General features: G+C 54.1%; 1 protein-coding gene across 4 annotated transcripts in view; it reads left to right on the top strand.

Annotated features, from left to right (window-relative positions):
• Positions 1 to 16508, top strand: part of SMOC1 (SPARC related modular calcium binding 1) — a 152238-nt gene extending 135730 nt beyond the window's left edge. For 3 of the 4 annotated variants that reach the window (XM_032405423.1, XM_032405425.1, XM_032405426.1), the window contains exons 11-12: positions 8405 to 8649; positions 14418 to 16508. In XM_032405423.1, coding sequence (XP_032261314.1) covers positions 8405 to 8649; positions 14418 to 14434 — 262 coding nt within the window. In that variant the 3' untranslated portion in view covers positions 14435 to 16508. The remainder of the gene's footprint in view (positions 1 to 8404; positions 8650 to 14417) is intronic. The other variant, XM_032405424.1, reaches the window with a different exon arrangement.
• Positions 16509 to 26881: the final 10373 nt, after the last annotated feature.

Here is a 26881-nt window from a genome sequence, read left to right on the forward strand (position 1 = left end):
TAGTGGGCACCTTAGGCTGTAGACAGATACTTGCAAATTGTGTGCTAAGTGCTAGAAATGAGATGGAAGAACAGAGAAGGGTTTGCCAACTCAATCTGGAGGAATCAGAAAAGCTTCCTGGAGGAGGTGATAGCTGGGCTGAATTTTGAAGGACAGGTAGGACTTAGCCAGTGAAAGAAGGAGAGCCATCCCAAGAAAAAGGAAAGAATACTGTGGCTCCAAGAAAGTGCACATTCATAGTCCAGGATGGCTGGGCTGGGGAGGATGGAGTGAGGCGGAGAGGAGAGTAGCAACAGATGAGACAGAAGGGACAGTCGGGAACCAGGAAGCCAGAGGGGAGGCACAGCAGCGGGGGGAGGCGGGAGGTGTGTGTGGAGGGGGTTCTGGCTCCTACAGCAGCGGAGGAAGTAGCCAGGCTCGGCAGGGATGGGCAGCCTGCCTCTGGGCTCGGAGGCTCACCAAGGGGGGGGGGGGGGGGGGGGCTAGTCCCTCCCATCTGCCCAGAGGCATATGTCATCAGCAAGGCAAGGAATGCCAGCACGGTGACAGGTCCGGGCTCCCAGGCCTGTAAGGGGCCCAGGCTGGCGAGCCGCAGAGCCGCAGGGCGTGTATCCAGCATGGGGGTGCAGGGCCATCAGTGGTGCTGCGCCCTGAGGCAGGTGAGGCTGGCTGTCCGGAAAACCCAAGGTGAGGTCACATCCAAGTGAGCGCAGAGCTTGCCTCCTCCTGGGTGCCACTCTCGGAAGCTGCTGGTCCGGTGCACTAACTCAGCAGCCCCACGGGCCTGTGAGCTCTCGGGCTGGTTTCCGGTTTTGCACGCCCCGTGGATGGGATCAGGCCCCCCAGGAGGTGCACAGCACCGCGTCTGAGAAGATGGAGACAGGGGCTGACAGGCTGGCAGACGGGAGCTGCTTGGAGGCAGCCGAGGGTGCTCCGACGGTGCTCAGCCACTGGGCATCTACAGTAGAGAGGACCGTACCCGTACCTCCGAGGAGAGGGGGCGGGGGAGATTGTGAGCGCTTCTTCAGTATTCCGTGCCTTTGTTACTTATGCTTGGAATACCGGTTGTTTCATGCAAAATTGAGGATGAGATATTTGTGTTTATTAGAAGAGAGTGGAAAAAGTACCCAGGAGGGGGGGCATGGGCTTCAAAATTCCAGGTCTGGCTGCTTCCCACCCAGAGCCCCCTGGGGCTGCTGGCTCTGACCAGCCACTCGGGGAGCCTGCCTGCTGCTTTTGCAAGCACTCCTGAGGAGACAAGTTTTCAGGTGCGTCCCACTTGCTTCCTTGGGAGCTCAGCCCTTGAGCATGGTCTGGCCGGGGTCCCAGGTGGACTGAGGGTGCCAGGGAAGTACCAGACCTGACTGGGTCCTGGGCCAGTGGATGAGGGGCCTGCAGGGGCTGAGGGCACAGGCGGGGGTCCCCAGCCAGGGGACATCAGGACTTGATGCCTTGCCCTCAAATCGCAGGCCGAAGGGATCTTTACAGAAAATAAAAAATAAGAAGTGTATAATGTTTTTAATACCAGTTTTTAATATCAATGTGTCCTTAGGGGGGAAGAGATTTTCTTTTTTCTTTTTAAAAACCCTCTCTTTTAGGTGTAATACAGATACAGGCTTGGGAGAAGATTAAAAAAATACATATTCTTTCCTAAACATGCTTTTCATTTTAAGCTCCTATTATGCCAAACCCGTGTTTGGTTTTGATGGGAATGAAAAGTTTGAACCGCACTGGTAATTGTGTTACTTAGAGGCTGCACTCAAAATCAAAAGACAGGCAAGAGGAATCAAGAAATAGTTTAGAAATCCAGGAAGAGGGGTGGGGGGCAGGAAGAGGGAGAGAAAAGCCCTTGTAGGGGAGGCTGCTGCCAGGCTTACCAGTTTTCCTGGGTTTCAAGCCCTCCAAGGTCTCTCATTATGTTTAGGGTAAGTTCTAGCTCCGACCTGAACTGGCCTGCAGGAGGGTCTCGCCAGCTATGTCCTCCGTCCCATCATTGTGCTCCAGCTGCTGGTCCTTCTCCGTTCCTCAAACAAGCCTTGAACCTGAACCCTCTGGGTTCCTGCCTGCCCCCCGGGTCTCCATGGCAGCTTCTGCTTCAGTCTGGAATATCAGGCCCCATCTTCCTGTGACCGGCCCCAATTGTCCATTTAAATGTCACCTTCTTAGCAACCAACCAATCTAAAGGGGCTACCAGTCACCTTCTATCACCACACTGCTTTTTAATTTCTCAGCCAAGCATTACACTAGCTGATGTTTTGCTGGTTTGTTTATTTATTGTCTGTCTCACCCCTCCTGAGTGAAAATTTAAGTTCTGTAGAGAAGGAACATTGTCTGCCTTCTTCCCTGCTGTATTCCCAGAACTCAGAATAGTCCTTGGCACATAGTAGATGCCTAATAAATATCTGTTGAACAAATAAGCAGCTAGAAGGATGGGTGGATAGATGGATGGATCCCTGGGTGATGCAGAGAGGCATGCCTTGATAAGGCCTCTTTATCCTACGCATCAGAGGGTTCACCACCTACTGCAAGCCTTACTATGAGGCCTACCCTAGCCATCAAATTCACCATGGTGCTCCTCTGTCACCAGGGCCCGACAGCACCCTGCATGGGCCCGAGAGACTTGGGGCACCGTGTGGATGGACCCTGGCCAGGCACTCTTCTATGATGTAAGCGCTAAGGCATAGGGCAGGTGAAGATTGGGCAGCACACATCTGGAGTAGGGCTGTGGAAGAAAATTTGGGAATCCAGGCTACCTGGGCTTTAGCCTTGGCCCTGAATTCAGGCAGCACTGGGCCTGTAGGCACAGAAGGCTGAAGTCAAGGAAGACACATCTGATCCCTCCTCCCTCCTCTCAGGGTCTGGTAGTTAAGGCTGGACATCCGCTGGGGCCAGTGGGAAGAGGGGACAAAGAAGTCGTGTCTTCTCCCCGACCTACCACCTGTCAGGCCTGGAGATTTGGGCTTTGCATGAACTCTTACATCTCCGCTCTTCCCTGTTATAAGCGCTGTGTGGGGTTCTGGGGGCAAACGGGGACAAAGGCATAGTCCCTGGCCTGGAGGAGCTTCAGTCTGGTTGAGACGAGAGGTATATAATCCATGATTGCACTATGAACTCAGTATGGTAATAGAAGCCCTGAAAGTGCCTCAGGGACTTGGGGGCAGGAGGGCATGTGAGGGAAGGCTTCACAGAGATGACATTTGAGCCACATCTTCATGTATGAAGGGAAAATGCCCCAATCTAGATGGACTGAGGCAGAGGGGCCCTAGGGGCCGTGAGGTGGGGCCTGTGCAAGGAGACGTGAGAAGTATGGCTTAAATCTGGGAGGCAGGCAGAAGGTGAGGCTGTAGATTTGGGCAGAGACCAGATCACGCCCGGCCTTGTGATTGATGCCAAGGGCAGCACGACACCCATGATTAGGTGAGCATTTTTGAAGAATCATCCTGAAGGCTCTAGGGAAGCTGGATGGGAAGGGAGCAAGATGGGGTGGGAGGTTACAGCTATCATCAGAGACAGGTGAGGAGAGGCCGCACTACAGCTATGGGGGAAGGGATGCTGAAGCTTTCTCGGTGAAATTAATCCAATTTGAAGATGACTTATTAGTTGTAGGACATGGCAGGGAGGGGAGATACCTGCTTCCTTTTTGGCCTTCCAGACCGATTTTGGGGTTGGGAGGGGAGCGGTACTGCCCAAATCTAAGAATGGGCAAAGAAGAATGGGATGCCCACAGAACCATCTGTGGTTAGTGTGTGGGAGGATGGCAGTTCTCAATGAAGGTTTGGGGGATGATGGAATTATCCTCATGGTCCTTCCCACCAGGGCTCCAGGAGGAGCGCTCCCCCTTGGATCAGCCCTCCCATGGTGCCCATTAGCATTTATCAGACCCAAAGGAAGAGTTCTGAGATCCCAGCTGGCAGAATCTTCTCGAGCAGGGAAACCCCTCTCCTTTCTCCATCTCACCCTAGAGAAAGTCAATTTTGAGGGGAGGTGGGGTGGGCTGTGTCAGCCTTCTGGCCCCTCATGTGGTCCCCTAAGGAGAGACCGTCTGTACTGTGGCTCCCTCCTTCCTGCCCAGCGCAGCTACTTGTCGATGGCCTTTCAAGGAAGAGGCTGGAATGTGGCTGACTCGGCATTTCCCAGCCCCACCCGCCCGCCCAGCTGGCAGGGCCCGGACCCCTCTCCAGATGGGGCTCAGTTGGTCTGCTTGGCTTGGCTAGCGCTCCCAGGCCGTCCCGCCTCACCTTCTTTTAAAACTGCTTGGGACAGCAGAACAAGGCCCAAGAGCTTGGCCAAAGCAAGTTTTCTTGTGGCGCATGGGGCCGGCTCTCCAGCTGTGCATTGCAGCCAAGGCCTGGCAGGGGGAGGCTGCAGAAGCAAAACTGAAAGTGTCGCAGGAGAAGGGCAGCACCTGTTACCTGTCCATTCCGGAGACAACTCAGCGGGGCCAGTCCAGGGAGGGACCTAGCTCGAGTGGGGTCCCTCATCCCTGGAGGCAGGAGTCAACAGGACAGCCACCCAAACAGCTCAGAGATGGAGCTGACACCAGTCTTTGGATTTGTTTTTCCAAAATCTGGAATTTGGTATCCTTTGGGTGTGACTTTCCGTACCATATCCAAGGACGCTTGGATAACTCTACACACCCAGTGAGCCCTTTTAGTAGAGTGGAACCTTGCCTGTAGGGAGGCCCATGGCACGGACCAGTGATATGAAGTGATTTAAGGAACTGTCTCGCCCTCTGATGTAGGGTCCCCAGCCCTTACCTGGTGAGCAGATTTCAATTCCAACAGTCGTGATCTCCAGCAGGGGTTGTGTGTACATATGTGAGAGAAAGGTTGGAGGTTTGGTGCCAGTGTAAGTAAGCCTAGAGCTAGGAGTGCAAGCTGCCAATGTTTTTAGAGGATACTTCTAGAACCTGCAAGAGCTGGAGGGATCAGTGGGGTATGGCTTTGAGGTCAGGGGTAAGTTTGGGAGAGTCTAACTGTGATGGAAGGGACTCCAATACTGCTTGAGAGGTTTCTGGAAACTCTGGGGAAGGCCCTTTTGCCCCACCCATCCAGCACTTCCCCAGGAAAATCTCAGCTTCTCCTTAACTAACTGAGGCCTCTCTTGGCTGTTTTGCACATGCATGCCCACTGCCGGTTTGACTAAACCCGGACTCCTGATCCATCTCAGTCTTGACTCGATCTTGTATGAAGCATGGTGCAGACTTAAGGCTGTTGTAAACCCAAAAACCTGGTTTTCAGAGTTTTAGACTAAATGCCTTCAGTAGTTTTCTATTGTTTTGTTTTGTTGGAAATATTTGTTGGAAACGACCTCCAAACCCCTCCAGCTACCATCCTTTGTCTCCCCCCATCTTCTTCCAGAAGGCTCACTGTTAAACATTCTTCTGGGACCATGGCTGGAGTCTCCTTCCCTCTAGATCAAGGGTTCTTCACTTGAATGCATTAGCTCGGATGAGGTTTAGGGAGTCCATTAAACCCCAAAAGTCAGCAGAGTGCTATGCGCATATGCAATTTTCCAGAGAAGACCGTGACTTTGTTTAGGTTCTCCGAAGGGTCCATGATCCCTCAAAGCTAAGAAGTTCTTGCTTTAAGTGCACTTGGAGCTCGGCCAGGGTAAAGCGTTGGGTTCCCAACCCTTGCGTTGCGAGCGTCACATGTAGAGCTGGGCTCTGTGGTCAGGGGTGGGGGTGGGATGTGGGTTTCTGGAAGTCAAAGGAGTTCAGAAGCAGGGAGCCCTATGCTAGCTGGGGAGGAAGGAGGAAGAGGGAGCCCCCCGGGGTCCACAGGACAGGCTGAGGGTGTGGCAGGGTCGAGGGAACCAGAGACACTGCTTGGAAGGGCCTCGGAGGACTTCTCCCGGGGAAGTGAGTATCCTCGGAGCCCCCAGGGCCAGGTTAGGCCAGGGGTCATGGCCACAGGGCCCTGGGGGAGTGAGGAGGGCAGGACCGAGCGAGCGGATAAGGGAGACAGGCAGGGAGGGAGAGTCAGAAGAAAAGGAAGGAGGAGGGAGCAGGAGCAAAATGCTGGTCACTCTGCATGGGGGGAACCTCCCAGAGGTTGTAAAGTGGGGCGAAGGGCTGCTTCTTGCGCAGACCAGCCCAAAGGAAGGTGGGGGAGCCCCCTTGGTGGAGTCCCTGAGAACCGGGCTGGCGGGAGCCCCAGCAACACGTGTTGGAGGCAGCGGGCCTCTCCTGGCAGGGCGGCTGGGCGGGATGACCTCATCCCTTCCCGGCTGGGCGACTGAGGCTTTATTATTCTAGCCTCTAGGTAGACATGACGCTATGCTGAGCCTAAAGGTTAAAGAGCTGCCTTTGCCCACGGGGCTCCCAGGGCCCCTGGCGGAAGGGACCCAGGGGGAGAGCACTCCGTGGGACCACTGGAGCACCTCCCTTGGGGCTCTTCCTGGCTCTCCTCCGCAGCTGTGGGGGGGGGCCTCACATTTAGGGGAACACAGGCAGGCAGGGTGCTTGAGAGGGAGCTGGCCACCCTCCCTTCTGTGCCGTGGACATCTTGATAGAGAATTCTCCCCTGCTCACCCGATTTACGCTGCAGGCTTGAGAGTGAATGTTGTGGGTAAAACAGAGGGAGCGCTAAAACACCAAAATACCAGGAGCTGGCAGAAACAAAAATCTGAGTTCCACAACAAATAGCTCCACGTCTGTTCCAAAGACCTTCTGAGCCTGTCTTCCATGACAGACTAGGCAGATCCCCAAAGAGCCAGGGGCGGATGGTCCCTCACACCTTCCCCAGATACTCCCCGCATTAAACCTGTCAGGATGACATCCCACTGGCAGATGGAGTAATTGTGCTGTCTGGGAATCAGCCCAGGATGCCCAGGGGGGCCTGCCCAGGACTGCAATCCAGTTAATTAGGAATGGGCATTTAGCAGGGATGCCTGGCTTTTTGGGGTAATGAAACTTCTTTTCCCCTAAACATTGAGGTCACTTGGGGGTGGGAAAGGGAAAGAGTTTGCTGGCTCGTTCATAAGGGTGGGGTCAGAGATGGTTCCCCTCCCTTCTGGAAAACTCCGCAAACCCCAGGGAAGAACCCCAAGGTATTGGCAAGTGCCTTGGATATTTTTCTTGCCAGATACAGTTTCAGAATGTGCTGGCAGCCCGGAAGCCCTGGTCCGGGATCCCTGTGTGACAGTGAGCCCCTCCACCTCCACTTCTGATCCGTGGCGGTGCGTAGTTTAACCCAGGGCCCTACACACTGCTTGAAAGTGTTGGCCTCCCAGCCTCAGCCTTATTCCCCCCTACAAAGGGAAAGGTGCCCAGGATTTTGAACACAAGGGCCTGGGCCACATTTACTCGGGGCCAAGCCCTGAGGGCAGGAGCCATAGTCACCCCCTCTGGAGCAGACCAGTCATTGGCTCTAAAAGTTTTACATATTAGCTAGCACCCCGAATGGGTTTGTGGGGGGTGGGGGAGATAGAGCGTAAGTAAAGAAAATGGATGGGTAGGGCGTGCATACAGCTACACATAAAAACATTGGTCTTGCCACTTTATGTCCTGTGTTGACAGGACTGTGTTAGACCTGTGGTCATCACTGTGCCCCTTGAGCCCAGGAAGCCTTCTTGGTTGCTCTAGTCTGGTACTCCTAAGCAAAATCCCCAGGGGTTCTAGTATACCTGTGGTTTCCTAGGTCCATCCCAGACCTCCAGTCTTAAAATATCTGCATGGAGAGACGCACCCCCAGTAGGCGTGGGACTTGCCAGTTTCAGAAGCTCTGTTTGTGTCCATCACAACCGCCTTCTCTCGATTCCTACTGTACTTGGTGCCTGACAGGGACAGACCATGGGAACTTCACACGGAATCATCACTGCCTGATGTCAGGGTATTTGGCTCTGTCTCACCAGGACATTGAGCAGTTTGAGGCCAGGGCCACTCATCCCAGAACCTGGCCTGGTGTTGGGTGTGTGCATGTGCTCAGAGCACGCTTTCCCATAGTCCCATTCGTTGAGTGTTCACGTTCCCGGGCCAACAGCAGCTTGTCCTGCAGAGAACACCAGGCCAGGAGGACAGCTTGGATCCCGGCTGCGGTTTACTCAGGTGAATTAAATCTAGTCAATATATCCGGAGCACCCATCTTGTACAAGAACACTCCTGGCTATGGTAGAGGGTGAGACAGGCTCATGTAACAAGGAGGGCCCACTCAGGGACCCTGGAGAAATAAACTCTCCAGTCTTGAGAGTCAAGCAGGAGAGGATGGTTCGATCCTGCTGCCGGCCGAGTGGGGCCGGGAGGTCTTTGGCTCGGAAGAGCCATTTCTCCCCGGCCGCCAGCAGCACAGCACGAGGACCCTGGCATCTGACCTTGGGGGAGAGACTTGCGGCAGGCGGATGGTCCCTGCAGGATCCTGAGTGGGGCTCTCCGGGGCGGGCGGGGGGTCTGCCTGTGGCCCAGGTTTTCAGAACCGGACCCCAGCCACACCCTGGAGGAGCGCGTGGTGCACTGGTACTTCAGCCAGCTGGATAGCAATAGCAGCAACGACATCAACAAGCGGGAGATGAAGCCCTTCAAGCGCTACGTGAAGAAGAAAGCCAAGCCCAAGAAGTGTGCCCGGCGTTTCACTGACTACTGTGACCTGAACAAGGACAAGGTCATCTCACTGCCCGAGCTGAAGGGCTGCCTGGGTGTCAGCAAAGAAGGTTAGTGCTCGCTCCTGTGCTCCTGGCCCTCCAGGACGTGGCTCACCTGGGGAACAGGGACCGCGGCTCCCCCCCGTAGAGGGGACTCCGGGTACTCATGTGTTCAACTACTTACCGAGAGTGTGTTATGCTCTACACGAGATGCCTGGTGCAGTGAAGGAGTTGACAGGTAAAATCCCTGTCCTTCCACAGTCTACCAAGGAGACAAATATGGAAGTATTTATAGACACTGTGGTAAGTGCTGTAGGAGTGCCTCAGGATAGGCCAGGCCACGGTGACGAGTAGACCCACACATGTAATGGCTCAACACAGGACAAGTTTGTTCATCTTGCCCACGCAATAGTTCAGCGGGATTCCAGGTCATGGTGTGTGTGTGCGTGCGTGCGTGCGTGCGTGCGTGCGTGTGTGGGGGGGGACAAATAGGAATGGAGATTGCTCTGTGCAGTTTCTCAGAGATCTTGGCTGAGAATGGTTCGTCATCTTTTATTATGTGGCTTCAAGGTCACCCTGGGGGTCATTTCCATTCCTAGTCGGCCAGATGGAGTCAAGCACGGAGCAGTGCATGTGGGGGAGTTTTATGGGCCAGTCCTGCAGTGACACACATCACCTCTCCTATCTCCCGGGCTGGAAGGGTGGCACAGTAAGGAAGGCGGGGAGCCCAGGAAGAGGAGGAGAACATGGATTCTGGTGGAAACCTAATCATCTCTGTCATGATAGAACAAGTGTGGGGTATTGTAGGAACATGTGTAGGGGCACTTAAATTAGCTCAGGGACAGACAGCCTTGGAAAACTTGGTGCAGGAAGTGATGTCTAAACCAGCCATGGCCCACGGGCCCCATCTAGTCCGTGGCCTATTTTTGTATGGCTTGTGAGCTAAGGGTGCTTTTTATATTTTTAAAGGGATGTAATTTTCAACAAAGAAGAACAAATGACAGACTGTGCATGGGCCAGAAAGCCTAAAATATCCTACCTAGTCCTTGACAGAGAAGTTTGCCAGGCCCTAGTCTAAACCAGGCCCCGAGGAATGGGTAGGAGATGGCCGAGCCCAAGTGTCAGTGGTCAGTGGGAGGGGTGTTCTCGGCTACGGCGGCTGAAGCGTGAAGGTGTAGACGTGAGGGAACAGTAGCAGAGGAACTGAAAGATGTTAGTGGGGCTGAAATGCGTATTTGAAGATGGCAAGAGCTGGGGGGGTTGACGGGAGGCAAGGGGAGAGTCTCAACTTCATAAGGGCAGCAGAGAGCTGTCATAGCGGTTCAGGCAGAGAAATGATTGGATTGGTTTTGCTTTAAAAAAATCATTCTGGCTGCAGTGCGGGAAACGGAGACAACCAGTATGGTTTGGACATGTCAGGTTGGATGCACCTGAAGGATGGGTGGTTCTCTAGTGCGGGTGAAGGGTCTGGGCGGGTGATACCAATTTATTTGAAGTGGAAGCTTTGAAAAAACTGAGATTGCCCAGGGAGGAAACATAAGGGCTTTTCCTGGTGCTAACCCTCGGTAGGCACTGAACCCAGCGGGTAGCACAGGAAGCGGATGAATGACCGCTAGGGACCCTGTCTGGGACCTGCCCCCTCCATGGCTCATTGCTCTGACCGCTCCTGTCTGGTTGAGGACGCCTCTGTGCGTTCCCCCAGGACGCAGTGCAATGTCATGACTCAAACCCTGCCCTCTGCCCCAGACTAGCTCCTTCACCACAGACAAACCACGCAGCCGTTCTGGCTTTCAGTCTCTTCATCTGTACAATGGGAGCACCCAGGGTATCTGTTGTGCTGATTCAGTGGGACAGTGAGTGAAAACATTTATCCAGCGCCTGAGACGGTGAAGGACCTGGATAGAAGTTCAACATCACTGTTCTTCTTAAGATTATTGCCTGAGGCAGCAGCACCCATACCCTGAGGAGCCCCCCCCCAGTGCCGTGCTTGGCACCATCGCGTATTTCCCAGAGCACAGGCAGAGAGACCACCCAGTGTTGGTGTAGAGCCCAGGCCCACCCAGGAGCTCGTAAGGACCGAGGAGGGTCGGACCCACGGGGTCTGTAATGACTCTGCCCTCAGTCCTCTCTGGTCTATGCAGCGCACAGATGCCAAGGGGAGGCCGAGCGTGGTGACCTCTCGTCCGCAGAGCGGAGAGGGGCTTCCGGGCCTTTCTCTGAAGCCTCGCCAGGCCCCAGGATCTGCCAACCCTGGCTGCTTCCCAGGACCTGAGGGGAGCACCCAGGACAACTGTCACCTGGAATGTGGTATTTAGGGAACACTGCTCCTCCTCAGCCCAGACTCGGCCAAGGCTTTAGTGTCAAGTTACCCTCACAGCGTTGCCCAGGGAGGCCTCTCGAGTGCTTCAGAGTGCAGCCCAGCGCCTTCTTGGCCCAGCACCTGTCAGCCTCCCCCTGAGCTCCTCCCCCGGGAGCGGGACAGGAGAGGCCCGAGAGCCCTGGGACGGCTCTTGACCCCGGAACACACTGCCTGCTTCCAAGTGTGGCTGGGGCGCCTGTGTCCGTGTGCGTGTGTCTGCGTGTGTCTGCGCACAGGCGTGTTTGTGCGTGTCCCCGCGGGCATGCTGTGTGTGTAGGCAAGTGTCTCTGTGCACTTCTGAGCGCGCACCTGTCTCCGCATGTGTGTGCGTGGTCAGTGCATGGGCGTGCATGCGTGCATGTCCATCCGTGCGTCTCTCTGGGTTGGTGCATGTGCACATCTGTGTGTGTGCGTGCAGGCACGTCTGTGTGTGCATGTGTCCTCAGGCCGTTTTGCAGTCGAGGTGTCTAGGTGAGCCTAGAGAGGAATAGCACTTTGCTCGAGGTCAGAGGTCACACGGGAGGTAGCGTCCCTGCTAGCACTTGGACCCAGCCTCAGAATTTCCAGGCCAGAACGCTGTCCCCTCCATGAGAAGGACTTCAGAGTGTTCGAAGTTGGTCCCTTGTGTGAACTGGCCAGTCTTGCTTGCCTGAGGAAGGCCAAGGGAGACAAGACCAGTGGTGAGTCTGGAGAAATGGGGGAGCAGACCCAGCTTGGGGGGGTGTGAACGGGAGTAGAGGCTGCTGGGAGCAGGGAGCCACCAGCAAACTCAGGGGGGAGACCCATAGTTTCTAAGCAGGCCGTGCCTGCCGGAGAAAGGACCATTAGTGAGAGGCGCAGGGGAGGCGGGGTCGGGGCTGCGGGTAAGAACAGAGGCTCTGAAGGCAGACAAATGTGGCTTTTAATCCCAGCCCTGCCACTCGCTAGCCCTGTAGTCCTCGGCAAGTCATCTAACCTCTCTGAGCCTCAGTTTCCTTGCCTGCAAAATGGAGATGACAGTATCTACCTCATAGGCTTGGTGTGAAGATTTAACAAGATGGTGCATGTGAGGAACTTAGCCCAGTACCCTGGTCAGTACCCTGGTCCGGGGTGAACGCCCGAAAGAAATTGGTAGTTGTAGAGGAGCACGCCCACGGGCTGAAGGCAGCTTCCCTGGGGTCCTCTGCTCGGGGGGGGGGGGGGCGGCAGAAAGCCACTTGGGTAGAAGGTTATGTGGGGCCTGAGCCCAGGCATTGGTCATCTGGTGTCATGCGGTGCCCTCTGGTGGGCCGAGAGGGGCTTGCAGGCCAGGTGGGGGCTCATGGGGGCTGGGGGAGCACGCGCAGTTTAGCAACGCGTGCCCTTTGGGTCTCAGGGACCACATTTTCTGGAAGTGCTTGTGAACACAGGTATTTTGACTAAGCAAACTGCCCACTGGGGAGCTGAGCTGTCTGCAGGGCAGGAAGGGGTCAGACATTCTGAGGGCCGGGCCTTCTTTCTTAGCTGCTCCTCCCCAGTTAATAAAACGTCTTCGTCAGGATGATGGTCACCATCCTGTGAGGCAGGCAGCCTGGAGACTAGTTCCTCCATTTGTGAAACATCTCAGCCCTCCCTTGGCCTTGCCCGAGGATGCCGCCTGCCCTGGGTTCAGGCTCCCCCGCCCCACCGCACCCCCTAAGAGCGTGGTGCTGGGAGGACAGAGCCAGGCCTGAGTTCACTTCACACATAAAAGCTATGCCATCTCCAAGTCTCAGTCCCCCCATCATAACACAGGGACAAGTGGATCATTTTGTAACTATCCTATAAAGTTGCCCCATGGGGTAAATGACGGGATTTGGGTAAAGGATTAGTGCCCTAAGCCTCCCCAAGTGAGGGCTGGGTCCTACTGGGCGTGCATTTCCTTTCCCGAGTCTCAGCTCGGCGGGCGGGGGCATGACTAAGGTGCCTCTCTCTCTCCCTGTGTCTGAATCTTTCTGCTCAGCACTGACAGAAGCCGCCGCTGGACGGAGCAGATGAATGATGGGATTCTGTCACTGCCCGCCTGCCGGCCCCCGAACCCATCACTCTCTTCCCAGGCTTGTTTCCTCATCTGTAAAATCGGACATATCAGTATCTGCCCCGCCCCCGCCCCCCAAACTGGGTTCTGCCGCTCTCAGGTCTTAGGAGTGTGACTGGGAGAGGGGGGCGTTGGGCTGTGGGTTCGCGTGACCCATGGGTGGGCGTGGGTTCCCGCAGCACTTCACGCCCTTCAAAGCCCTTTCTCCACTTCATGGATTCAGTCAGTCCCCGAGGCAGGCCTGTGAGAGGCAGGGTAGAGGCAGCAAAGCTGTGGCCCCGATTCCCATTCTGTAGACTGACCCAGCGGGGTTAAGGTACGTGCACAAAGTCACGCGGCCTCCAGGGGTCACGCAGAGCTGGCCCGGCTCTTGGTGCACCGGCCTCTCAGCTCCCACTCCTCCTCGAGGAACCCTGGGCCCTGCAGGAGCCTCCAAGACCCATCAGCACCCTCTGGGGCAGAGTGGGTGTTAGCAGGGGGAGACTTGGGCCTTGTTTAACTCCCTCAATGGCTCAAGCCTCAGTTTCCGGATTTGTTAGGTGAAGGGGCGAGACCAGATGGTCACTAAGATTCCCTCCACCCCTGATGTTCTGTGACTTGGAGAACCAGGACCCAAGAAGGCCATGCAAACGTCCATCAGCATCAAAGCCCTTCTTAGCTAACAGCTGAGGGGGTTTCAGAGAGGCACCCCAGTGCGGGCCTGGCTCATGGAAAGGGACTTTGTTCAAAGGTGCTGGCCAGCGGCGGCTTCACCCCAGCAGCCCAGGGCCACCAACGCCCACAGAGCAAGCAGCACAACCTCTGGCTCTCTCCTGAATCCATTCTTCATTCTGGGGGCTGGAGGAGAGAGACACCCAGTAAGCTCCGCCAGGCCTCTGGGTCAAGGCCCCCTGAGGGTCATCCGTTGCTATTCGTTGCAGGTGGTAGTCTTGGCAGCGTCCCCCAGGGAAAATGAGCAGGCCCGAACCCATTCCGTAAGATGCCTTTCTGGGGTCCCCTCCGTGGGCCCCCTAAATGCAGCAACGGTAGTCCAGCAGGAGTGGAGGAGTTGGCCAAGTTCCCTAGGCTGCCATTTTCCATTTTTGTTTGCTGAGGACACGAGGGAAAGATTGGTTCATGCTACAAGGATCCTGCGGTCCCCGCGCACAAAGCCACGCCGGCCTGTCCCAGGTTGGAAGGCTAGCGGCTGGGAGTAGTGTGGCTTCTACGGGCTGCACCCCCCGCCCCCCAGCCGTGCTGCCTCCACAAGGAATGCCAGACTTGTCTCAGGGGCCACTGTGGTGCGCCATGGGGGCAAAAGGATGGGCTTCTCTGCAAGTCGAGGCTCCCGGTGTCCTGCCCAGCCCAGGTCTAACGGGCTGCCCTTGTGAGGTAAATGGATGTGTGCGCTTGGGCTTCTCATAAACCCGCCTCTGACCCCTTGCTTCTGCTTTCCCTTCCCAGTAGGACGCCTCGTCTAAGGAGCGGAAAACCAAAGGGCAGGTGGAGAGACCAGGGAGGCAGGACGGACCACCCGACACCTAACCCTCACCAGCTCCCCCGGCCCGGCCACATCCCGTGTAACATAAGTGGTGCCCACCGTGTTTGCACTTTTGATAACTCTCATTTGCGTGTTTTCTTTTTGGTTTCATTTTTAAACACCAGTATCTAGTACCACAGTGGGAAAAGGAAAGGGAAAAGGACTGTTTATTCTCTATCTTATTGTAAGTTTTTGGATCTGCTACTGACAACTTTGAGGGGTTTTTTTTTGGTGGGGGGTGGGCGGGTGGGTGTTTGTTGCTGGGACTGAGAAGAGAGATTTATATACTGTACATAAATATATATGTAAATTGTATAGTTCTTTTGTACAGGTGTTGGCATTTTGCTATTTGTTTATTCCTCCCCCCCCACCCTGCTCTCGTTGTGGGGGCTCCGGACACATAGCCCAGCTTTCTAGAACCCAGGACTGTGTCCCCAGCCCACCTGGATTCCATTTGGAGACTGACCCCGGTGTGCATGAAGACGGGAGCCCTACGATTATATTGTAGACTCCATTGGTTCTTTCCTGGTGGGAGGAGGGTCCTGCCCTTGCTTTAGCTGTCAGAGGCAGCAGGTCACTGGGCGTTTGGCCTTCCCAAGGGAGGTTGGGTTGAGGGACAGATGGGAGTTGCCCCCAGAGGGAGGGCAATAGCCAGCACAGGCACCAGTTCTCCCATGCCCACGTGGTCCTGCTCTCTGGACCTCAGGCTGCCCAGGATCCGTCCGTGGGTATGCCAGGATCCTTGTGACCCACCGAGCAAATGATTCTCAGACGATTTGCATTAGGTCATTTGAAACATTCTCACCCATGTTTAGCATCTACTCTGTAAAGCACGAGAAGGGAGGCAAAGAAGAAAAAGATACAGTGGGGCCTTCTATTTAGTAGATGTTTGATGTTTAAGCAGTGGAGGGAAGAGGACAGAGGCCAGCACTGATGGGTGCGGTGCCAGCCCCCTGCAAATGCACAAGTGCGGCTTCTTGAGACTGGCCGTCTCAGCCGCAGGGTCAGGCCGGGGCTTCATCTCCACTCTGTATGTCCCCTGCCATCCTGTCCTCAGAGGTGATGACAAGCCTGAGGGAGGAGTTGGGCTGGTCATCTTGTTGGTAACTCAGTGGTTTCTTTGTTTTTTAACCCAATACTGAGGTTCTTCCTGTTCCCTCAAATGCTCCTAAGGGCTTCTAGGCTTGAGGCCAATTCCAGAGCAAAACTGATTCTGGGCCTCCTACTTCTGCCCCCTGTAGAAGTGTAGGGCTAATAACCCAGCTAGGGGGAAATCCGGGCCTCACCTTCCACAGACATGTTACTGGGATTCCACTGCAGGCTGCCCAGCCTTCCTCTGCCCGGGTGGCCGTGCCCATTCAGACAGCCGTCAGACAGAGAGCAACAAGTGACACTTTGCATCTCTTCCCATGAGCGGCTGTGGCAGCAACGAAGGAGGACAAGTGGCCCAGGACCGGTGCCCCCATCAGATTGCTCTTGGAAATCTGGCCTCCTCTCATATCTCACCCAGCATTCCCATAAGTGCACCCACCTCAGCAGACTGTGTATCCCATTTCGGGTCTGGAAGGAATTGGCACCATAAGTATGGGCCCACTCGAGGCTCGGGGAGTGCCTGGGGCGGAGTTGGGGGTCGGGCACGGCCTCCTCGGGACATGCTCTGGCAGGGCCTCGGGCTAGAGAACGTTCTTGAGCAAGTCCTAGAGGTTGTCTCAGGGGTGACGAAGACATGCCAACATGGTAAGGAGGAAAGGGAGCCCCCCACCCCGCATTGGCCTGGACCACATGACCCAGCGTGCTAGAGTTAGATGGACCTTCCAGAAGGCCCCGGCCCCTTTCCCTGACCTGGAGGAAGCATGAAAACACAGAGAGGGCGCCCCCCTGTGGAAATTCAGAATGCCCCCTCCCCAACCCTGGATCTTCTCTCACACACGTGTAGGCTATGTTGTGTGGCTTTCCTTTGTGAGGATGGGGGGAGATATTTGTAGCTTGTTTTATAAAAAATAAAAATGGGTAAACCTTGGTAGCTGTTGCCTCTTTCTTTGGGTGGCTTCTTCTGATGGAAAGGTTTCTTTTTCTTAAAAGTTGGGTGGTTTTCCCTGGTACTCTGATTCTAGGAAATCCGAGCTATCAGACTAGAAGGGAACCCTGAAGTGGCCGAGAGGTGTCCCCACGCTTTGCTGTGAGGACACTGATCCCTTTGGCCCTCTCCTAGCATGTTTGTGCATCTTGGTATAGCTGCCCCCCCGCCCCGCAAACCGTCACTGGAAGGTCAGCAATGTTGCAGGCCGTGCTATGGGGGCGGGGGGGTGGGGTGGGGAAGCCTGCTCCGTGGCTTCAGGCTGGTGGGGGTGGGTACATCGGCCATAATCCCCATCTCAGGACCCGAGTTGGGAAGCAGCTGTAGACGGTGCTGAGCCCCAAAGGGGTTTATGCCATCTCTGGGGTATTCAGGTTGAGGCTGCTAGTCTGGTTCACATTGCTGGGGGGCTTCAGGGTGGGGATTGGCAGCCGAGGCGAGGTTCTAGATGTTCTCGGGTGTTGCTGGCATCTCTTCCTTTCACCCCCTCCCCACACAAAGGGGCCAGCTGTCCCTGGAAATGGCTTCCCCACCACCCTCTGAGGACCTCCTCCAGATTTCCTTTGCCACACTCTGCCCCTCTGCCCTTTGCGGAGAACAGAAGGTAATTCCTCTGGAAAATTCTCCCCTAACCCTTTCTTCAGCGAAGTGTTCCTGCGAAAGAGGGTCACCCCTGCATGTCGTCAAGCGGGTTGAGGCTGACACGGCGCCTCCAGGCTCACCCCCGGCTCAGCACGCGCTGGGTCTACACGCCGTGTCCCAAGTGGGCGAGTCGCGGCTTTCTCTCCATGTCACACGAATCACACTCGGGAGTTCAGTGACTTGCTGGTGGCACCCACCCTCAGCTTTCCTGCCCACTCCCGGCTGCCTTCCTGGAGGGGCCACCACAGCAGCCTCTCCCCTCCTGTCCTGCTCAGACCCCAGGTGGTTGCCTTCAGCTCTGAGTGCTTTTTACTCTGAGAAGTTTAGAGTCTCAGTAAAAGCCCCCTGGTTTGCAGAGGCCTCCCATAGGCTTCAGGGATTTGGGGGAAAGAAATAAGGGAGGCATCTGCCCCTGTGGGACGTCAGTGGGAGACCTGGGGCAGACCTAGCCTCCAGCAGAGACACCCAGGCTGGTGTGGGAGAGGACAGGGCTGAGCTTCACGTGAGTGCAGGACCTTGCAGTCCCTCCTCCCAGGGGCCGGAGGACCATCACGAGCAGCAGTCAAGGAAAAGATAGATCCATCCCGTTTCTTCCTTCACCAAGAGGCTCCTGAGCCACACCTAGCCTTTGTGGGGAGGGAAAGAGCGAGGACATTTTCAGTTAGGACGTGGGGAGAGGAGTATCGATGGGCCTGTGCTGCCATCAGAGGAGGGGCCTGCAGGCTAGTACACAGTCCTGGTTCTCTAGGGGACCCAGAGGGGATGGGAAGCTGGCAGCACCCATGCCTTGTAGAATAACCTAGAGACAGCCAGGCTGGTCACCTGGCCATTTACTCCCAAGTTCCCGAATACCCACGAGGCCACAAGTGTGGTTGCAGACCTTTACAGCACTCGCATCTTCTGCTCTGTGGCACTCCCCTTCTGTTCCACCGAGCAGGTGGGGACCAGGGAAATGACCTTTCTCATACAGTGCCACGAAATCAAGCCCTCTTCCCTACAGCCTGGATCACTACTCCCCTTTGTGTGACTTCCATGAATCCATACGGAGAAGGGTCATGCCTGCCCACTGAATGGGGTACGAAGTACGTGACACAGGTTTCTCTTGTTATTTCTTAGCAAATCTGCGCGAGCACTCTGGCCAATTCCTTCTAGTCTTCCATGTCACCCCCAGCCAACACCTCACCAATGCAGCCTCAGTCCTTCCCCTGTCTGCACCGCCCCCTTTCCCTTAAACAAGGGGCACTCTATGAGGGTCCCTTTGCCCCGGGGTCTTCCTAGCCACAGCTTTGACTGTAGCTAAAGGTCCACGATCCTGGGTGTGTCATACCCGACAGGGACAACCCTGATCATTCACACAGTTGACGGTGGAGGGGCTGCATACTTGGATGTCGTCTCGTCCCTGGATGATGGGCACATTGCTAACCTACTCATAAGAATCAGGAGAGACCAGGGTCAGCTGGAGTAACATACACCCCCGCACCTCAGTGGCTTAAATTACAAAGGTGTTCTTGGCATTGCCGCAACTTATCCATGAGACGTCAGCAGGGGGCGCTCCTCCTTCTTGTCCTCACTCAGGGACCCAGGCTGAGGGAGGCTCCGTCCTCCATGATTGTGGTGCCAAAAAAGGGGAGGTGAAGGACACATGGTACATTGAACCCTGGTTCCTAAAGCTTCCATGTCACTTGGCCCACATTTCATTGACTAAAGCAAATCACAAGGTTCCCACCTAACTCAAAGGCAGCTGGTAAGTGCCCAGAGTAGAATTAGAAATATTTAGTGAACAACTCTGGTGACTATCACAACATAGATTATCTTTGTGTTTCCTTTTCTACGTGGATTAAAAATTTGCAATTTCTTCATTGTCCAAGAACAAAAGGCCTTGTTTTTCACAGTTTATGGGGTGCATTGTATGTCCATTGCTTCCGATAGACTACATTTATGGTACAGTGTGAATGCACCTTCCGTCCTGTGAGCTCTCAACGCCCCCCCCCCCCCCCCCCCCCCCCCCCCCCCCCCCCCCCCCCCCCCCCCCCCCCCCCCCCGCCAACCTGGAAGCTACACCCCTGGTGACTGAGGCTCCCCAGTGCTTGAGAGCTCAGAGGGGATAGAGAGCCCCCAGTGAGGAATCTCGGGGCCCTGGAGACAAACATGAAACGTGTCCTCTGTGCTCACTATTTTCTGCGGTGCTCTACTGTGCCTTCCTTCCCCTGTGCCGTGGATCCCTTATGACAACTTCCTGGCTACTTCTCTTATTTATAAGCTCAGTTCCGCCCATTACAAAACCTCAATCTCCAGCTTGATTTAGATCCCGCTCCCCGCCCCCCACCCCACTGCCCTGGCACCATCTTGATGGGCACCCTCTTGATGGGCACCCTGACTGCAGGGGGCGGGTCAGGCTCTGAGACCACGACCCTCTGCTTTCTCCGAGTGATGGGGTAGTGGGGGGCGGAGAGGAGACCCAGGAGGGCTCCTTAGCAGACAAAGCTGTCTTCCTCTGTTCGTGCTGGAGGCCTCTCAGGCTAGTGCGGGTTGCCTCCCCCGCCGTGTGGTGGGTGCCCCAATGCTGGCTGTTGGAGGGGGCCCCTGTCAGGTCCTAGCGTGGGGGCCTCCCCACTGCACAGGGCCTTTCTGTGGGAAAGGCAGCCCTGGCTGGACCTCTTCGGCACCTCCCCACCCCAGGGTACCCCATGTCCACTTCGTTCTCAGGAGCCTGCCTGCGGGTTTGTGTCTGTGACATGGCTCGTGCCTGGCTCCCTTCTGGGGTGTCCCGTGGGAAACTCACACCTCATTGCGCCGGAGCACGTTGATCCTCGGTGCCTCCTGTCTTGGCTCTGCCTCTCCCCCCGCCTCCCCCCTGCCTGGCTGCAAGGCTGAGCAAGGCTGTTCCATCGCAGCCATCTGACGGCAAAACGAGGTGTCCGGCCGGGAGCTGGCCTAACTCTCCAGGAGCAATTCCCCGGGAGTCTCCCTGCTTCTCCAGCTGCAAGGAGGAGGAGAGGAAGCAACGCAGGGATTCCGACTCTGCCCCTCCTCTCTCTTCCTTCACCCTTCTATGGATTGGAACGGGGAAGGGTGACTAGTTGCAGAGCTGCTTCAAGCATCGTGCTCTCCTTGGGGAGGGCAGCAGGCTCCGACTGTTGCTCTTTGGGATATGGGATACTTAGCACCTTTTTTCTTAGTTTGGGGCCCTAATCATGAATTCTGGGGAAATAAAATGTCCCCCCTCAAAGCACTGTTATGGTGGGTTTAGTGATAGATGCAAGGGAGGTTGATCCCAGAGAGAAACCCCCAGTAGCTCCAGCCCCAGGACCAGGGGCCCCCGGGGTGCCCACCATCTGAGAACCCTGCGGCCTGCTGCCGCAGATGGGTCTGTCCTTGGGGCATCTACCCCAGTGCCAGGTAGGACCCCTGGGGAAGCACTCGTCTTCACTCCTCACGCAGCCCTCTGTGCTGTATAAAAACATGGTCTAACTTCCCACCAGGAACCCCTGCCACGCTGGCAAAAGGTGGAAGTGGGATCTCTTCAAGGGGGGCCTTTTCAGACGTGTGACCTGTAACTGCAAGTGGAAACGCCAGTCCTTGCAGTTTCCTCATGCTCCCCACTGCCCAGTGTTTAGCAGTTCTTTCCCACCGCCTACCTCCTCCCTGTTAAAGGTGGGAGCTCTGCCTTCTTGAGATCCGGAGCTACGCTGGGCTGAGCAGAGCTGACTCCAGGATGTTGAGTTGATCTCCCTGAACACAAGTCCCTTCAAAACCCTTGAGTGGGCGTGGAAGGGGCCTAGCGGGGACCAGGACGGCGCCAAGAGCAGAGCAGGACCACAGGCTGGCTGCCCGAGGGCGGGGAAGCTCTGCGGCATTATCCTCAGGGAGGGCCTCGGGGAGGGTGGAGGGGCATCGGCAGGAGATGGTGAGGAGGCCCGGGGGCCGCAGCAGGAGCCCGGCTGAGGAGAGAGAGTAGGGGTCTGTGTGGCCCTAGACACCTGTGATGTCAATTCCCGGGTGTCTCAGGACAAGTCTTGGACTGAGAGTCAGAAGATCGGCTTCTGTGGTTTAGCCACTGAGCCACCACGTTTGGCTTTGGGTGGCTCCCTTTGCGCTCACAGACCTAGATTCTTTCTGGCCAGACTCTGTGCTCTACTTCGCACAGCTCAGCCGGCCTTGCATGGAAGGCTGCTGTGATTCAGGGAAGGGGGAGACACACAAGGAGAGGGAGGGGTCCAGACAGGCTGAGGGCCCCGAGGGAAGAGGGGCTAGTGCCCCAAGGGGAGACGTGGAAAATACACCTTCAGCAAATGGGGCAGGTGTGGGAAGGCCCCCTTGGAGGGGATCCACATGATGGAGGGGATCCACATGATGGGGCCAATTAGCAAGAAAGGAAGAAGAAAATAAAGAACTGAGATGTGCATGTTTAGGGGGGAGATAAGAGGCAGGTGGAGGAAGAGGTAGAGGGGGGCAGGGGGAGGGAGAAGAAAGGCAGGAAGTGATCAGAGGAGAGGCTGAGGGAGGCTCATGGACTGGCTCCAGGGGAAAAGCATGGGAGGGGGGGATAAAAGGCGTGGTGGGGGTGGAGGAAGAGGGGTGGGAGGAAGGAGGCACCTCAAACTGGAAAAACAAACTAGAAATAGGCTAACACGTCTCTGCAAGGCTGTTGGTGTTTGAGGTTTTCACATTTGTGACTAGAAGGTTTGCAGGGCAGTGTGTGGGCTATTTTCAGTCCAGAATAGATGCTCAGGAGGCTTGAGACTGCACTCGAAATCTGCTACTGAGACCCCAGCCCGGGTGTCTGCAGAGTCTGGGCTCCTGGACGCTTCCCCTTGGGTGCCCCCAGCCCAACAACTCAGCATCCCTAAAACTGGACCCATCACCCCCACCCCCCCTCATCAGTGCTGGGCACACCAGCCAGCCCCTCCCCAAGCCTGGAAACCCGGAGCCCTCCGTGCCTCCTCCCTTCACCGTCCTTCCCTCCGTGTCCCTCCTGGCAGTCACCATGTCCTGTAAGTCCCCCTCCTAATTCTCTGTGCTCTGCTTTCCACCTGCACGGCCACCATTCCATCAGCCTCCTGCAAGAGTCCATAGCTGTGAATGTGCTCTGGTCTCTACCCACACCCCACCTCAACCACCCACAATGCAGACGGCTGGGACGGAGTTAAGTGAAAGGCAAATCAGACCGTGGTACTCTCCTTCTTAGAGTCCCTCGGTGGGAGCGGCAGTGAATCATGTCCCCCAACATTCATGTATTGAAGCCCTAACTTCCACTCTGACTGTATTTGGAGATGGTCCCTTAAAGGAGGTACTTAAGGGTAAATGAGGTCAGAAAGGTGATCCAATAGGACTGGTGTCCTTATAAGAAGAGGAGGAGATGGGGCACCTGGGTGGCTCAGTCAGTGAAGCGTCTGCCTTCGGCTCAGGTCATGATCTCAGGGTTCTGGGATTGAGTCCCACGTTGGGCTCCCTGCTCAGCAGGGAGCCTGCTTCTCCCTCTCCTGCTACCCTTGCTTGTGTTCTCTCTCTTTCTCTGTCAAATAAATGAATAAAATCTTCAAAAAGAAAAAAAAAGAGGAGGAGACACCAGAGAATGTGTCTGTGCAGAGAAAAGCCCACTTATACACAAGGAGAAAGTGGCCATTTGCAAGCCAGGAAGAGAGGCCAAACCAGAAACCAACCCTGATGGCACCTTGACCGTGAATGTCTAGCTTATAGAACTGGGAGAAGATAAATTTCTGTTGTTTAGCCACCTGCCTGTGGTCTTTTGTTATGGTGGCTAATACAATAGCTTCTGGGATAAATCCAGTTGCCTCAGTTTAGACCAAGAAACTAAACTTCTTGGTCTGGTCGTGATCTTCAGCCCCTCGTCCCATGTACACTTTCCTGCAAAAACAGACAATCCCATTGTTGTGATATTGCCATGCTGTCCTGGCGTGTGTCCAGTTAACCCTGCTGTTTGCACATCCCTCGCACTCTGCAAGTCATATAAGTGACAATGCTCTGTCCCACCTGCTACTCAAAGCTTTCACATTTTATGTCTCCTCCTGGAACAACAGCAATGCCAATAACAACATAAATAATCACAAATCCACTACATGGTGTGATGCATAAATTACAGCAGTTATGTATTTTATCGACCCCCCCCAACTCTAAAGTAGTATCTTAATTATGTAACTGAGTGAAAAACACAAGACATAGTCAAGGTCACTCTGCTAGTCATATGAGAGCAGGACTTGAACCCAGAGCTTCACAAATGAACCACTCTCTGCTCTCAATCGCTTCTCCCTACAGCATTGCTAAACTGCCTGGAAGGGGCGCTCATCTGTCTTTATGGCCCATGATGCCTCATCCTTCAAAACTTGGTTCACCCCATGTGATTGTCAATGCTTCCTCCTGAATGCTCCCAAACCACCCCGTTCTTACCTGAAAGCCCTGAGCTTTCAGAAGGGAGTTGGTTAAAACTGGAGTCTCTATTTTAAGGTCTTTTCTTAATTTATCATGGCGGGGGGCAGTTAACTAAAATCTTTGAGTTGGTGAAAAGATTTTCTTTTTGTTTGGTTTTTTTTTTAAAAAAAGAACTAAGATTCAAACAAAAATATCCCCACAATAACAATAATTATTCTTCTTGTTTATGTTTGAAACTCTACCCAAGCATCACTTCTGTATGGAAAAATCCCCACCTTCTTTGTTCATTATGTGCTGCTTTAGAATCTGATGGTCCTGCCTCCTACCCTGGGTATAATCACTCATGTCTGCTCCTTCGGCTAGACTGGAGCCACCACCTTAAGGCTTAGAATATCTTGCAAACCTGAATGAGGGCAATTATAGTAAAGCATTTAAAGGGTGTATGAGAGATACTGAGATGTTTACATGGGAAGAATTATGCAATCAGCACATTTGAAGGTAAAATTGGAGACATGAACAGGAAGACACAGAGGCTGTGTTTACAGAGCAGTATTGCTATCTGCCTATTTGAGCATGTAATGAGATGTATATGATGAGAGAATTAGGAGGGGGAACAGTAGAGCATAATGGTTTGAAACATTGGACTTCACCTTTAAACAGGCACCAGATTCACTTGGTGGGCTTGTTAACCACAGTTTGCTGGGACCCATCCCTAGTGGTCAGGAGTCAGGGTGGAGCCTGAGAATTTGCATTTATAATAAATTCCCAGGTGATGCTCTTGTTGCTCACCTGGAACTATACTTTGGGAATCATTGGTTTAGAGTTAGGTTTCTAGTATCAGCTGGATTCCAGTATACATTCTGGTGCTGCTAAGAAGTATTTGGGTGACTCTGGGCAAATCACTTGTCTGCTCTGAGTCTCAGTTCCTTCACCTGTTAAATGGGGATAATAATCCTTTCACACAGGGTGGCCATGGTGATTCAGTGAGATCATGAGGTAAAGTACAGGGCACAGAGCCTGGTACAAAGCTGGGGCTTATTCTCTGTGAGCCCTCCTCCCCACCCCGCTTCGTCTGCATCATCAGTGAACTTTGGTGCTGGGAGGAACCTGGAAAATCACCTGCTCTAATGTTTATGCATGAAAAATGCAAGACCAAGTAAGTGAAGTGGCCTCTTCCAGATCAGACACCCAGCTTGTGGAAGAGCCAGAATTAAAATCCATTTTTTGTGACCCTTAATATAGTATTCTTAAAAGCACTTAATATGATAATCTAAAGAGAGGTATGATGTACATGAATGGAAAAGTCCCATTATCCATGGAAAAAGGAGTGTGTCTACTGCGATGTTGAGTAGTACATAATGTCAGTATCTAAAATGTAAGATGTTTAGGGAGGAGATTAATGAGATAATTTGCTGAGGCAGTGAAATAAGGTAGAAATAGCATGATGAGATGTGCTTTCCATTGCAAAAGTATGTAATGAGGGGCTGTATTATAGGAAGTTAACTCCTTGAGGAGAAGCTAAGGGTGAAGGGACAACTTAATGTCAGTAGCAAAGCCATGTGGACTTTCAGGGCAAGAAGGGGCAGGGGAGAGAGCTTCAAGTATGGGAGTCCCCACCTGACTTTGTTATGAACTAGCTGTGTGTCCTTGAGCAGGTAGCATCACCTCTCTGGGCCTCCTCGGTGTTTTCACCTGTGAGTGCTTACTATCCATCAGGCACTTTGCTAGGTTCGTTCTCTCATAAAATCATTGCAAGAACTCTATATGGTATGCCAGAAATTGCCTGCCTGACTCTCTGGTTGTATTCTTTCCCCTTCTCCACCCACTGTCTGCTCTGCCACGGGAGGCTGGCTTGTATGAACTCCGTCACTGGAGCTCCTCTCCCCTCTGGATAACCAGGAGTCCAGCAGGAAATGAGGATGGGGAGTAGGAAGGGAAGGAGGAGAAGGCAATTATTCTTCTGGTTCTTCCGATGCGGTTGACTTGGGCTGGTTGTGTTTTTCAACTGAAACCACTCCCCTCTAAGAGGCTTATCTACATGACTCTCCTTCTCAGTTCCAAAAACCTCTTCTCCCCCAAAACGTGTGCCAAGAGGAGGTAACAGCTCCGCTGCTGCTGGTCCTGGATTTCCAACACTGTCCACACCTTTGGATTATCGTGATTTCCGTGTTCCATTTGCTTCTATTGGGATTCTGACTGATACAGAATTGATGGTGGAAGTGGCCCCAGGAAACAAACTCATACGATGGGACTCTGGGTTTAGGTTGGTCATGTGTGAGCAGCCCAAGGATAACTTCCTTGATGAGGGCAGAGGGGACAATGGTAGCTCATGGTAGATGGTGGCATCATGATAACTCAAATTATCACTGAGGGTAGCATGGTAAAATGTGGAGGGCAAGGTGTTGGGAGATCAAGTGGTTCTAGCACCCAGGCAACAAGGCAATAACAGTGATTATAAAAAGTGTGGAGTCACTTGATTCTTTGTATGACCTTAGACATCATACATAGGAGAAAAAGACAAATTAAAAGCTGTGAATACGCACATGGACAAGTGGAAGTACCCCCAGGAAACTCTAAAGTAGTCCCTCCTCTCCTGTAGGCACTGGGAGGACAGGTTATGGACCAAGCCCAAGTCACTATGTTAAGTAAATGCTCAATACTATTAGTTCTCTTGAGGACACAGGTGGGGAAGAAACCAAGTGACATGTGACTTAAATTACCCATGGAGAACTGGTGCCTTACCCAAAAATCTATACAATTAAGACTTGTAAGGCAGCATTCCATTATAAAATGGAAGGTACAGATATTGAACCCAGACCAGTGAGGTCAAGGCAGTGCCAGTAAGCTGCAAGAACAGGTGACTTAGCCTCCAGTACCTGCAGCTTTGCTGTCCATCCTTCCAGCACACTACGGTTTCAAAGAGAAGTCCCTGTGATCAGTTAATAAATGAGGAAAAAACACAAACCCAGTTCGGGAGTGGATCTGCACAGTGTGCCAGCGCCAGCCGGAAGAGGACAGCGTCATGCTACAGCCCCACTTGGGTGGTCCTCAAAGACTGTGGTGAATGGAAATCCTCCCAGGGACAGAACATGAGGCAGTATATGTGATTGTCCGCTTTGGCCTCAACTATGGATCTACACTGACTGCAGTGGATAATGGGTGACTGGATCATTGAGGCTTTGAAAGATACTAGTGTTTTACATGAATGCCATCCTAAAACCAATCATGGTGGTGGAGGCTCTCAGTAATCAAATGGACAAATTGACTCATGCTGTGGCT

Source organism: Phoca vitulina, unplaced genomic scaffold, assembly GCF_004348235.1.
Source record: "Phoca vitulina isolate PV1807 unplaced genomic scaffold, GSC_HSeal_1.0 scaffold7, whole genome shotgun sequence".
NCBI classification, from domain to species: Eukaryota; Metazoa; Chordata; class Mammalia; order Carnivora; family Phocidae; genus Phoca; species Phoca vitulina.